The 14,687-nt window shown below is 43.7% G+C and overlaps 1 protein-coding gene across 1 annotated transcript; it reads left to right on the top strand.

The window, feature by feature from the left end:
* Positions 1 to 1,653: 1,653 nt before the first annotated feature.
* MFAP5 (microfibrillar associated protein 5) lies at positions 1,654 to 14,656 on the top strand. Its single transcript, XM_416482.8, has 9 exons — positions 1,654 to 1,704; positions 2,079 to 2,141; positions 4,738 to 4,785; positions 6,996 to 7,031; positions 9,459 to 9,494; positions 10,239 to 10,274; positions 10,934 to 11,021; positions 11,451 to 11,524; positions 12,173 to 14,656. The coding sequence occupies exons 2-9, from the start codon at positions 2,081 to 2,083 to the stop codon at positions 12,292 to 12,294; spliced, it is 501 nt and encodes a 166-aa protein (XP_416482.3). The 5' UTR covers positions 1,654 to 1,704; positions 2,079 to 2,080; the 3' UTR covers positions 12,295 to 14,656.
* Positions 14,657 to 14,687: the final 31 nt, after the last annotated feature.

Below are 14,687 nucleotides of genomic sequence, written 5' to 3'. Positions count from 1 at the left end.
TCCTCACTTTTCCTTTTGCAGTTTGTTTATGTCCCTCCCATTTTGCTACTTTTTCCCTTTTGCACACACTTTCCATGCTCCCCATCCTTCCCAGACTGGCCAGAACAGCAGTGGTGCTGCAGAGCTGACCCCTGCCCAGCACCTGCTCTCTGTCCCCCTTGTACACAGCCCCAGAACAGGGCAAGCCACATTGACAGCACCATTACCATCCCCATCTCCATCTCCATTTCCCATCCCTATTCCTATCCTCATCCCCTATTCCATCGCCATTCCCACTCCCTTCCCTTTCATGATTCCCATCCCCATTCTCACCCCTTTCCCCAACCCTATCCCTCTCCCCAACCCTATCCCCATCCTATCGGTTTCTTTCCTCATCCCCTTCCTCATCCCATCTCTGTGTCCATCCCCTTCCCCTCCCCATGCCCATCCTTATTTCCAACCCCTTCCCCCCGCCCATTCCTATCTACATTGCCGTCCCCACCCTATCCCCATCCACATCCCTACCCCCACACCCTGGGGTACTCCCATCCCACCTCTATGCCCATCCCTTTCCCTACCGCTTCCTCATCCCCGCCCCATCCTCATCTCCATCCCTTTCACCATTTCATTCTCTATCCCTGCTCCCGTCCCCGTCCCTATCACATCCGCACCTCCATCCAATTCCCAACTCCCGCCCCCGCCCCGCTGCCGAGGATTGGGAACTGGAACACTCCTCCCGCCCTGGCGCGGGGCGGCGATTGATGTCATCACTGTTTCTGCCAGCTGTTTGGTTGACGGCCAGGCTCCTGTCTGCGCGCGGTGTGCAGTGGGATGGTGGCACTGTGCCTTCGCCTGAGCTCGCGCTGCCCCCTGTTTCGCGGCCGGGGCCGCCCTGTGCTCGCCGTCATTCTGCACCCCTCTTCGCCACAGTGGGAACATCCTTTCCTGTCCAGACACCCGTCCCTTCGTCCCTATCCGCCCTGTTCTCGTGCCGCAATGCGTCGACCCGCCTGCTGCTCTGGCTTCGGGTCCCGCTGGCTAAACGGTTTCGGATTTCTCTTGGCCAGCATCATTTGCAGCGCATGCCTGATACGGCCGTCTATCTGGAATACTACAATCCTGGGGAACATGGGGGGAGACTAGAACCCACCCTGTCACCGTGGCGAGCCGAGCGTGTTGTTTTGGAAACTACAGAGACGGCTGCCTATTGTCGGTGTACAAGGGCGAGACAGTGAAACGGTCAAAAAAGAGAATCGAGAGAACAGCTAAGTGGGAAAACGGGACTTCATGTAGAAGAGAGAAGGGAGAGTGAAAGCACTGTATGGGAGGACAAAGCAAAATGGGAATGTGTAACATTGGCACAAGAATCCGTCTCTGGTGCCGGGCCATCCTGAGGGAATGGGAGGAGCAGTTTCCCTTTGGAGTATAATAAACTCTGGAATGAGGGTGTGGGCTGCTGCTCCACGCTACCCCCCCCTCTCATTCCAGCTGCATGATGACACCACATCCCACCATCTCACTGGCTTCTCCTTTTTCTTTCTTTCTTTCTTCCCCCCCCCCCCCTCCTCCCCCCCCCCCTCCAAATTGTATTTTGAAGACAATCAAAAGTAGAGCATGTTCTGGGTGTGGTTGCATTTGATTTACCCAATAGACAAAGTGGGGGGAACTGCTAAAGGAGAAAGACAGAGCATCTGCTGCTGCAACCAGCGGAGACCAAGGGCAGCAGTAAGTGATGGGAATCCTATGTATTCTCTCAGTTCCCCTTAAAGCAGTGTTAAAGTGGGAGAGAGTGGAGGGAGAAGATAACTTCTTTGCATGTTGGGGTTGCATGCAGAGGGGGCTTAGCAACCTGGATAAGAAAAGGGGTGGAGGCTGAAACAAGGTGGAAAGAGGAAGAAGGCAGATGGAGTTTTACATTCAGTCCAAAATGTTTCAGAAATGTCTAGAAAACTGGGCAGATTAGGTGGGAGAGAGGCTAGGAAGAACAAATGGTCTTAAGAGGGAAATGGAGGCAGCAAGTAAAATTTCTGGGCTACAAGGGAGAGTATCTCTTTTCACATCTTAATTTTCTTCTGACCCCTTTCTCCTCCTCTCCACAGGGATGAAGACCTCTGCAACCTTTATGGCATTGTATCTCTTAGCTTTCTCCTTGTCCCCAGCTGGTGAGTCTGTACTCCAAGGGGAGGGTTTCTTCTCCACCCTGGTTGCATGGAGTGTCCTACAGAGGCTAAAGTGTAATGCTCTAAGGAGAAAGACAGAGACATGTAGAAGGATGGTGAAGAGGGAAGGACTGAACAGGAAAGGAAATGGTAGATACAGGGCTATAAGGAAGAATTTAGGAACTAGGAGTCATGAGACAGAGATCCAAAGCTTGTACTACAGGAATGTTTGAGTAAGCAGAACATCCAGTTCTGGAGTCTAGAAGGAGAATTAGCACTGTTTTATGCTACAGATTGTGCTGCACTTCATATAGTTGACAACCTGTGTCTGCATGATCTGCAGAGCATTTCCCGATACCCCACAAAATATATTCTGTCGTAATTGTGAAAAGGTTAATGTCACCAGTGGTTACTACCAGAGTGCCCCACTTCTAGACAGGACTTCTAGTTGCCAGTAAATTTTGTTCATCTTTGTGTTGCTGTTTGGAAAATCTAGCTTCCACTTTATTTTGGTTTTGTGCTGTTTTGTTGCTTCATCCTTTTGTTGGTGTATCTTTGGCAAAAATTCAAGTGGGATCAAATTTCAAAAAGAAAAAAAAAAAAAAAAAAAGAGAGAGAGATCGGAATGAGACATTAGAGTCAGAATTCCCAGGACAGACAGCAAAAGGTTAACTCCAGTGAGCGGAGAAAGTTTCACCTCAGAATGACTGCACATAAGAGACATATTACTGCACCTATTACATCCAAATCAGGTCATTCCAATCTACTCTCATCAGTACTCCCATCATGCTGTATGAGATGGCTTGAGATGGACTTCCTCTGTTGTTTGGTGACTGCACGGGGATTTAATAGGAGCTCAGTTTTGCTCCCAGTAACACTTTCTTTTTTTTTTTTCCTGTAAGCATGCATGGTAGTTATCTCAAAGAGGATGCCATGTTTGTGATTGTGAATTAGGAGGATAGGCATCCAAGAGCTGGCCCGTGAAGGTAAAAAGAAAAAGTCTATGATGCACAGAAGAAGACCTTAAATGAGGATTTCTTACTTTTCTGTATTTTGTTTTAGGAATTCTGTTTTAATTTGGACAGTAACAGTAACCACCATCTGGTCTCTCATTGTCTTTTTCAGTTTGGGTTCATCTACAGATTGGTGAGTTAGGGTTGCAGTTTTCTCAGACCTCAAGGATGAATTTTCTGCAACCCGGACAATAAAATGCAAGCATTTATAAAGCATGTGAATTGATGACCAGAAGAAATTGAAGTAACTGAAAATCTGTCTAGAAATTCACCTCTTTTGTCCCCTCTCCTTGTATTCTGAGGCTTTACTTCACTTGTGTCCTGTTATTTTAGAATTGATCCAGTTTTCTAGTCATCTTCCAGGGGGAAGAAAGGGTAGTAAAAGCTGTCTTTTCAAAATTAAAAAACTGTTTTTAGGTCAGAACCTGAGTCCTTGCTTTTTGTCAGAAAACCTCAAGAAAGTGAAGATCTACTGCCTATGTTTATTAACATTAAGAGATTAGCCAGAACTGGAAAAGTGTGGGGCTTCACTACCCTGTGTATGTAAACTATATGTATCTGGCTCTCCCTGGATCAACACCCAGCAGCTGAGCCCTTGCTGGCAGCTGGGTGTGGAACAGAATAGTTCTTTTATGCCACAGAACATGATTAAATGGAAGTCCCAAGAGTCCTTCTGCAGTCTGCAAGGAATGGCTCCTGGAATGAGGAAGGACTCATCAAGGAGAATAAAACTCCAGACCAGATGGTCTTTACTCATGCAGTGCTCCCATTAAGAGTAGAAAGCTAAAGGCTGAGTCCATAAGATGTAGCAGGATGTACTGTGCTTTGGGCTGGTCCTGCACACATCCCTGCAGTGCCCCAGATCACTGTCTTTTTCCTGCCAACTCTTTCCTTCAACCCATCCCCAAGTATGCAAACATTTCCCCTCTCTGTGTCTAGCAGGAAATATTTTCATATTCCTGGCTGCTGGAGGAAGCAGCTCTTTCACCCGTTATGTTTGGATAAATGAGCAGTCTATTTCAGTTCCTCCTCTGCCACACAGCACACATAGCCAAGCCTTCCTGAGTGTGGAAAAGATCTTCCACTCTGCTCAGTACTCAGGGAGGATGATGGACCAGATAATTATTTGCTAAAAGAGGCATGCAATCTGTTGCTTACTGTGCCAATGACACACTTTTGTGACCCCAAGCAAACAATTTCTATGAGTCGGTTTCCTCTTTTTATCTAAAACACAGATAGAGATTTTGACCAACCTCAGCAGGGAGACAAGGAGCAATTTGTTATCAAAATACATAAAAGAGTGTTGCAAAAGTGCAAAGTCAGGTAGATTTAGAGGTATTTACAGTCTCTACTCTGCCCTGCCTTCAATTCTGGTGGAAGCTGCAGATGGAGAATCAGGATTCACTGTATCTGAATGCCTTTAAAGAAGAAAACCAGCCAGCAGCACAGGCTGAGGCAGAGGCAGAGGCAGAGGCGAGAGCATTTCTCCCTTTAGCAGTGGGTGGCATCTCCTGGACAAACAAGCATCTCATAACAAAATTCATGAAGACTTCTTTTAGAAATCCCTTTCCTTTCTTCCCTTGCAGGCTGGTTTCCATGGGTGGTCAACGGACAAGAACTAGAAAGTGTAACTGGTAAATATTACTGGCATGTTAATATATGTTTCTGCTAACATAATAGAATATAATAATAATAATAATATAATATATGTTGCATGTTAATATATGAAGTTGCTGGAGCAACTTCACCACTGCTCAGGAAAGTCCTGAGCAAACTGGTGCGTAAGTGATATACTTTAGCTACAAGACTGCTGCAAAAGGATATTAACTGGTTTTCACACTGAACGTGTTGTTGGGGGGTAAATTGCTTTATCCCTTTGTACCTTACTTCTTCCATTTCTATCACATAATAAGATAAAATAAATTTATATTTGCATCATGTTTCAGCACTTAGAGGGACCACAAGAGCCTGACTTTTCTTCAAACTGAAGTGACTAAGCCTTTAGACATTTTGCAGCCATGACCCTTTTTGGAAAACAGTTCAGAGGCCAGTCCAAAATGTGTCAGCCAAGCTCCCCTTTTCTTCACACTTCGTCCCTCCATCACACCTACCTCAGCTTTGCCATCAGTTGCCCTTCAGAGAACCTCATCTGCTGATGAATTCTTACAGTTTAGAGTTGCCTTGCTCCTAACATCCAGCTGTCTGTCCTACTGCCACAGGAGCCATCAGTGCCTTGGTTTTAGAAGACTTTTCTTCCAATCATGCCTACAGTGGCCATACCTGAGAAATCAGAATATGAAAACAGAGTTCAGTAAGGGTTTAATGTAACATCATAGAATCATACATATGTCACTCCAAAAGTAATGCCTCCTATTTATTTCCATAGAAACTCCAACAGATACAAAGAGAGAAATAACAGTGTTTGACAGAGAAAATCTTAGCTACAAAACACCATATTTTCTATATAGCCTCCACCATTAGCTATGCATTTTTACCAGTGATAAATAGGAGCCTGCATGCTGCACGCATAAAAATTTGCATGGCTGTTGAGAACATGGGTTTGTCTTTCACATCATTGTCACCGCTGCTGAAACACACCACCTGCTGCCTCACTGTGCTAGCATTCACTGTTCATTCTCCAGAAACATTCAGCAAGTATCAATGAATATCAGTGGGTGTGATTTTTTCCAACACAGAGGAATTTAGTTACACATATTTGCTTCATACGCACTTCCATGTCAGATGCCATTTTGTCAGAGTGCCCCTCTGCTGCCAACTGCCACACAGCAACAAAATGTAGCAGAAGTTTGGTGGGAAGGTTCTACCTCAACTGCCGTACCATCAGCATTTACCTCTGATGTTGTGGGCCACCAAAATTAAATAGAAAGCATTACTTTTGAAGCAGCCCCCATGGAATTGCTTGAGTTGGAAGGGACCTTTAAAGATTTTCTAGTCCCATTCCCTTGTTCAAGGGACCTCTACAGACAAACATGAACACCAAGTCCAAGCCCAGTTCAGTCACTGAGGAAAGCAATGGATAAGGGTGGAATGAGTTCACTATGTGTATATACCTACTGGATTGAATCCCACTGTCTCCTGAGCCTACCACAGTAGCCAAAATGATTCAAGCTAGCTATAGCTTGTCATGTAAGGAGCAACAAAAATAAAGACAAACTCTTTCAGGACATAGAAGGACCTAGGTGTCCTGGTGGACAACAGGTTGACCATGAGCCAGGGTGCCCTTGTGATCAAGAAGGTCAGTGATATCCTGAGATTCATTAAAAGAAATGTAACCAGCAGATTGAGGGAGGTGATCCTTGCCCTCTTCTCTGCTCTGGTGAGGGCGCATCTAGAGTATTGTGTCCAGTTCTGGGCTACTCAGTTCAAGACAGATAGGGAACTTATAGAGAGAGTCCAGTGGAAGGTTACAAACATCATTAGGGGATTGGAGCATCTCTCTTAGGAGGAAAGGCTGGGAGACCTGGGCCTGTTCAGCCTGGAGAAGACTGAGGGCAGATCTTATCAACGCTTATAAATATCTAATGGGTGGGAGTCAAGTGAATGAGGTCAGGCTCTTTTCACTGTTGCCCAGTGAGAGCACAAGAGGCAATGGGAACAACCTAGAACATAGAAAATTCCGTATGGACATGAGGAAAAACTTATTCACTATAAGGTTTACAGAGCCCTGGAACAAGCTGCCCAGAGTGGTTGAAGAGTTTCCTTCTCTGGAGATATTCAAAACCCACCTGGGTGCTTTCCTGTATTATATACTGTAATGAACCTCTCCAGAGGTTCCTTCCAACCCCTATGATTTTGTGATTCTGTGACATTCCCTCTTTTCCAGGTGATGTTCACACCAGCCTTCTCATCAGCACCCCTGGTAAGTTCTTACCTCTCAACAACTTCAGGCTTCTTTATCCCCCTGTTCACCTTTATAGCCCCAGATGTTAAGAAACTCCTCTTACCCACCTTTGACATCCAGCAGTGCTCTTCCAGAATTTATGGCTCTCAGAGAGTCTTTACTGCACACCATGCAGGGAAGTGAATCAAGGCAGCTAATGACCTGTTCTCCAAGGAATTGCTGGTTTCACCTGGTGTACTCAGAACTGTCTGAAGTTGATTGCACTGCAAGAAGCCATGAAATCTGAAGCTTACACAGCCTGAGCTTCCAGATGAAGTTGTAGGAAGAGACTAAGTGACAAGGGAGAGAAATTGGCCAGGTTCACCTGTCCTCTCTGCTGTACCTGCAGCTAATGTCACTGGGGAGTGGCAAAATTTGGCAAAAATATGGTAAATGGGGGACACTTCAGATGAGCACTTAATCAGGCGTGTCCAACCCGCGGCCCCGGCATGGCTCGCATCGTGACCCGCCCCCTGGTGGCGGTTCTTCCCCGTCGAGTGGCCGGGTACGCACTCGTCGCTCTCAACAATCAAACATCGGTATGTGATTGGCACTGTCTGGGCTGAAATTAGGGTACGGGAAGAGTGCAGTTCAGTGCTGACTCAAGTTCTTGCAAATAATTTTCTGCATTTTGTTACACTGGTTAAACACAGTCCTGTGAACAGCGAAAAATACACAGCCGTGCATTCTGTTTTGATACAGGAATTTGAGAACAAGCTTCAGGACTGCCAAAAAAAAAAAAATCATCAATTTATGTTTGTGACTCCATTTTCAGTCAACATAAATACATCATCTGCAAACTTTCAGATGGAATGGATAGAGTTGCAATCAGATATTCAACTAAAAACATTGATCATATCTCTTTATTAGATTTTTATAAGACCTCTCTTAACAGAAAATATCCCTTGCTCACAGTCATGCCTTATTCGTGTCATCGCTTTTGGCAGTATGCACATTTGTGAGCAACTGCTGTCAAGGCTGAAGAACAGGAAGAGGAAAACTTAATTTAAAATCTCTGATGAGCAGATTGATAACTCACAAAGAATTGCAACCAGTGCCATCGAGCCAGACTGATGCATTAGAATACAAAAACAAGGTCAAATATCCCACTAGCTTCATGTTTTCATTGCTCTCTCTATAGCATATATTTTACAAGGGCTGTTCTGAATGTAATGCCTGCTGTTTTATTATATTGGCGTGTGACATCATAGGTGGATGTTGGTGGGATGACAGTAGAGTTTGAACTGTCCCAATAGTCTGTTACATTTTGTTGCAGTGCGACAGATGGCAGCAGAGGGACAGTCTGATAAAATGGTGTCTGACACTGAAGTGCATAAGAAGCAGAAGTCACCGAATTCCTCCATGCAAAACAAAACAAAACAAAACAAAACAAAACAAAACAAAAAAAAAAAACACTGACTTTCTTTGACACTTGCTGAGCAATTCTAGAGACCAAACAGTGGATGTGAGCACAGTGGTGCATTTCAGCAATGGTGACAGTGGGTCACCTCCACTGGTGCAGGTTTTAACAAGCCTGGCATGCATCCTCTTGTTCATTGCAGATGAAAATGCATAGCTAATGGTAGTGACTATGTTGGAAAAAATATTGTTTTGTTGCTAGGAATTTGCTCTATCAAGCAGAATTACTGTGCTCAGTTGTATCTGTTGTAGTTTCCATGGAAATAAATAGGAGGCATTACTTTCAGAGCAACCTATGTATATGCAGCCCAAGACAATTTCTCTTCATTACATGCTGTTCAGGCAAGCCAAAAGGTTGGACAGCCATGACTTACATCATGCAAACATGCATGAAGAGCCCCAGGGGAAGGACTGTGGAGATTGCCCCAGGGGAAGGACTCTGCTCAGTGTCTAGAATATTGTGGGTCAAGCAGAAGACAATGGGAAAACACTGGCAGAGAAAAATGGAAGCACAGTACGATGTACACATCGTTCATGATCTTCCTGGTGGCTGGTGGGAGGTGACTGCAACATCTGTGAATTTCACATTTAGTCTGTGAGACCGGACAGTCTGTGGGAGGATAGATAAATGCATTCTGTGTCCATACCAAAGTGACTGTGGCTAACCTGCTTCTAAACTTGAAAAGGCTAAATATGAGGCCTGACAAAAAACTTTTCTTCCAAGATACTTATTGTGGGGGGATCAAGAAGAAGCTCTTCAGAGCAGATGTGCCATGGAATCCATCTCTGCCCTATGGCATCCCATCAGCTGTAGAAAACCCAACATATTCACAGAAGCCTGCTGTTAATCTGACAAATCAGATTGTTGATGATACTATGAACAGCATGTGTGATGTCTACAAGTCAGTAGTGATGAGCCATTGGCAGAACTGTGGGAGGGAGGAAGAGGCTGAAATCTCAGATCTTTCAGAATATCTCTTTTTCCAGCTGCAGCTGTAACACCACCTGTTCTTCTCAGTCCTGGTGAGTTTATTGTCAGTTCCCAGCTAAGTGTTGCAGACTCATCCCTCTCCTCACCCTGTCCCTGGAACACTTAGAATTCCACATTCCCTGAAAGTCCCTAATTGAAGCCCCAGTGCCCAGGAGACGTCTTTTCTCTATGTCCATGTATATCGTCATGTATATGTGCTTCTGGTTGACATAGGAAGTGTGCAGGAGTTTTCTATTACCACTGATGAAAACTTGCACCTGGCAAGTCATCTGAGTCCCTTTCCAGTTTGTCACTGGGTAAACAATATGTACTGTTTTACTGTGGTACAGGTGGATTGGTTTATAACAGGGAACAATAAAACCAACCTCCTTTTGCTCTCTTGTCATAGGCATTAAAGAACCAGCTGGTCCAGCTAGTAAGAGTCAGTCACAGTCTTCTTCACTTCTCTAAATAGATGGCAATTACAGCGACATGTACTCAAGTTTTTGAATTATAAGTCAGGATGCCTTTTAAATGTGTGATTTTGAACAGTCGTGGTAATGCTTCATAGTAAAGCTTGGACAGATTTTTACCATTGGCTCGATAGCTGACACTAGATTCACACTGGGTTTGTACTTTTTTTTACTTTGTGCAAGTAACAAAGAAATTTTTTTCACATCAGAAGTTACAAAAGAGGGCTTTTGAAAGAGCTTTCCAGTTTTTTGTTTTGAATAAGCCGATGTCTAGGAAGAAATAATAGTAAACCACACTAATTTTGCTACCTTTCTGTCTTTCAGTTCAGTCTGACACTGAAACTACAACAGCTTCATCAGGTATGTTTAAGTTTGCTGCCTGCACCTTCTCACTGACCCACTTTCACCTACTTTGTTACCTCTCCAGGTGGGTGCTGGGTGAGCACTGAACTTTGTCTCCTGAGACCTTCTGGAAAATTCACTTCATCCTGTTCCTTGCATTAAGAGTATTGGATAATGGCAGTAGTAGAAACAGAAATCTTTCACTGGGTGGCATGCCCAGGGTGGGAAGAATTGGCAGATCACAAGACCAGGCATGCTGAGTGGTATTTCAGAAGGAAATCCAAGAAAACTCATCATAGTTAACCCCAGTCAATGGGGTTGATTGTCCAAGTTTATATCCCAAAGTGAAAGACTATAGATCTATTAGAAACATGCTAAATGTGCAACTACAATTTATGTTTTGTTTATTTGTATCTGTCCACTTCAAAGAATATGCCTTCCATATTGAGGATTCCCAGTAGGGATGGTTTTGTACTTCATTTTCCCTTACTTCCATCTTATTATTTTTCTCTTCTCTAAAACATTCTTTAAAACTCTTACATGAGAATGAAAAATAGATGCTAGCAGCTTTCACTAGAAGCCTGGAAGATGATACCTAATAAAACAATATGCGGCCAGAATGCATACACCTGCCAGTGATGCTGGATTGAACCTTTGTGTGCTACATGTGTTCTCAGATTGTCGTGAGGAGCAGTTCCCTTGCACACGTCTGTACTCTGTTCACAAACCAGTAAAGCAGTGTATCAGCTACCTCTGTGTTACCAGGTAAGAAAACAGCAGTCTCCAAGAGAAGCCCTAAAGCCCTCCAGAAATGGCACATCCAGTTCAGCAATTGTTTCCTTTGTAACCTACACTACAACTACTTTGGTGAGATTAATCCTACCTTCAGAGCTGCCTTTTAAAGTGAATAATTAAAACAGCATAATATCTATTATCTGAGCAGCACTAAGGAGCTATGATGTGTCCTGTCTTGTAACCCTCATGTAAGTCACTTGGCCACACCGTGAAGACTTGTCAAAGGTTACCATTCTTTTGACAATAGCCTTATTCTGGAATGATTATTCCAAAAAGATTTAGGATGTGCCTCCTCATCATGAATATAGACATGAGTTTATGTTTATTGCCTATCTCTTTTTTCTTTTTATTCCTATGCTTTTCACTGTTGTCCTTGGCATTCTCCTGGTGATCCCACAGTGTGCGTCGCATGTACGTGATAAACAAGGAGGTGTGCTCTCGCATTGTCTGCAAGGAAAATGAGGTCATGCAAGGTGAGTTACAGGACAAGATAGCCTAGAAGAGGGAATAGAAGAATAACTGCAGCCATCTGATACTGCCTCCAAACTAACGTTTCCCAGCCTCAACTTGCATGTTAGTGTGTTCCCTAGACTAATTTTGGGGGAATTCTAATGCAATGCAGGCTTGCATCCAGTACACATGCCAAATGAAAAACATTGGGAGGCAGATATTATAGTACAAAAATTTTGAGAGCTCTTGATTGTGCCTTGAATTTGCTTGGTTTTCATCGAGCTCTGCTAACCCCAGTCAAGCCTTTACTCAAACTTACGTTCCTTTGAGGTGAAAGAGTAACTCTCACTATTTCCATTCATAAACCAAAAAAAAAAAAAAAAAAAAAAAAAATCCAATCTAGATTTCTTATGTAGTCTTTGTTGTTGCAGGAAAAGATGTGTGATTTTTATATATACTATACATTAATAAAGCCAGAAGGAAATGAAAAAAAGCTTAAGGTTTTATTCACTTGCCTCCTGTATGTGAGAATTCAACAACAGTTTCTATAACTGTTCAATAACAGTTTCTGAAGGCACAGTGAAGGATATACTCCTAAATTTTCTGGTAATGACAAGTTTGAAGGAAGCTTTGATTATCTGTCAGCATGTATTTATCTGCTTTGTCTTCAGATGAGATCTGTCGCCAGCTGGCTGGCCTTCCTTCTCGACGTCTCCGACGATCTGGGCAACTTTCACATCTCCCTTGCAAACAGATCCTGGAGCAGCAGCGCAGGAGGCCTGATGCTCTGTGAGCTACCAAAAATAGAAGAGAAAAAAGAAGAGAGAGAAGAGAAATCATCATCCCCTGCCTACAACCCAAGACAAGTCCTTCTTTCTTGTTGTGATTCCCCCACCATTTCCTTGCTTCTCTGCCTTCTCCCACATCCTCTTCTTCAGGTGCTGCAGTGCACAAACTTCCCTATCTGTCATGGTGGTTGCAATTGTCTTCTAAATCTGTTGCTGAGGATGTGGGATGCTCCTCTTTTCTCTCAGTTTCTACTTGGCAGGCTTGTTTCCCAGAGGTCCTTATATCTGTGTATTGTCTCTGCAGAGAAACATGAATGGAGATGAGGTATCCTCTCCAATGGTAGTAATGCCCTAAACTGTGTCTCATGTGGAAAAATGCAAGACTTTATGCATGAGGCTAAATTATGCCCTGGCCTAGGTTTCTTGCACGGCATGAGTACAAGTTCTGATACGCTTAGTCATACTGTTCCTTTCCAGTCCTCTACAGCTACTGAATTTGCTCTGGGTCTGCTGGACTCAGAGAAGTGACAGAACTGGGAGATGAGCTGTCCTCCACCCAAGGCAAACATCATTGTCCCTGTACAGCAGCAGATGATTTGTAACTACCTCTGGGAAGTTCTTCATTTCAAGCCCATTGCCTTCCTCACACAAATACTACCAAAAGAATTCTGGATTTAATATGACATTATGCTTTTCTCAAGATTATGTTCTCAAGAAGAGAGATCTCTCTCCTCATCTCTCCTTTTCTCTCCTCTCCTCTGCTCTTCCCTTTCCACTAAAGAAAACTCTTGATACCCATTTCAGGCAAATTTCAGGAAGCAGGAACTATGGCTACATCTGTTCCTAAGCCCAAGAGAGCTCAAAAAACATGTGTGTCCTTAAAGAACTGGGGACTTGCTTCTGGGGTGAAGGACGGGGCAAGAGACAGTGAATTAGCTTGTCTTGATTACTTGTTTGATCTAGTTATATCTACACTCGCCAGTTGCTGAGTCCACTTTCACTATCTCCACTTGAGTTCCTACCTCCTGGCCTGGTGTCTTCTGCACAGAAAGGAGTCACAAACTGGAATGACATGTGGTAGAGGAATCATTATCTGGGATCCTTGGGTTTTCCTGCAGGTTCTCTGTGTGCTGTATTGCACAGAACCAGGTGCTGTGGGGAGGTGGATATATCTCTAGGTATGAGCATAGAGACAGGCCAACCTTGGGAAAATAATTCATTCTAGTAGCACTGGATGTCTGTTGGCTGCTAGAGAACCTCACTTTCCAGATGCACAGAAAACATTTCTAGGTATATGGTCAGTGTTCTGAGATTGGATAGGGGAAGTGGTGAAGAGCTGTCTGAAGAGTCTTAATCACTCTTTGTGACTTTTGGTGGCATGACTAACTGTTCTGTAGAGCACCTTATCTCAGCATCTATCTCATTGCAGCAGATCCATGAGGATCTCTTGAGCACTGTTCCTAGCTCTAACACAAAGTTAGTTTGCATGTATTCACACTCGCAACGTAATATACTCTGCTACTGAACTGAGTACCATTCAGCCTGGCAGGAACAGTGGTCTGCTGAACAACCAGAGTAACACAATATAAGTTTGCTGTGCAGAGGTAGAATTCTCAGAAAATTGAGGAGAAAAACACTTAATGCAAGAGCCTCTCCACAATACTTGGATTTCTGCTGTATGCAGATAGAAGCTGCGTTACATCCTCCAAGTACGGAAGGACACCCTGCAGAGGCATGTTTGTTCTATATAAGGTCAACATTGGCTAAATGGGCTAAATCTCTAAATGTTAATCCATTTTACAGGACAAAGAATTTCAAGTTATGCAGTGACTGCATATATATACATACGGGCATAGCCCTCGTGCACAGAGGATGATGCTTCTCTTGAGTACTCCAGGCTCAAGAGATTAGGTATGGAGGTGGAAATTATACTTTAATTACACTTTCGTAGAGAGAAGGGCACCAAGAAATTTATCTCAAAGCTAATCAAGTAAGTCGTAGTCACTGACTTCTATCCTGGGATGCCTATGAAGCCCCCTCCCCATGTCCTGCCCCCCTGTAGGATGGAAATGAGAAGTTAGAAGGAGCTCTTGGAAATTAGACCAGGGCAAGTTTCCACCCTGTATTTAGAGTTGAATATAAGCTTATATATAGATATATAGATACATAACTGCATAACATATTTACTGTACAGTATATAGAAATATTCATACAATTTGGGGAAGAGTTAGAAATCTTTCTGTTGCTTGCTTTCAGCAGGGATAGGAAGAGGTGCTCCTCCCTAGGAGAACACTGTTTTAATGTTTGAGTCCATATAATACACACAAAACATTAAAAGAAAGTTTATTTTCTGTTTATCTTGGCAAATCTCATGTGTCTGAGTTTATTTGTGTCTAGC

Source organism: Gallus gallus, chromosome 1 (assembly GCF_016699485.2).
Source record: "Gallus gallus isolate bGalGal1 chromosome 1, bGalGal1.mat.broiler.GRCg7b, whole genome shotgun sequence".
Classification (NCBI taxonomy): Eukaryota; Metazoa; Chordata; class Aves; order Galliformes; family Phasianidae; genus Gallus; species Gallus gallus.
Note: the sequence above shows the minus strand (reverse complement) of the source record. Positions and strands in the feature narration are given on the sequence as shown.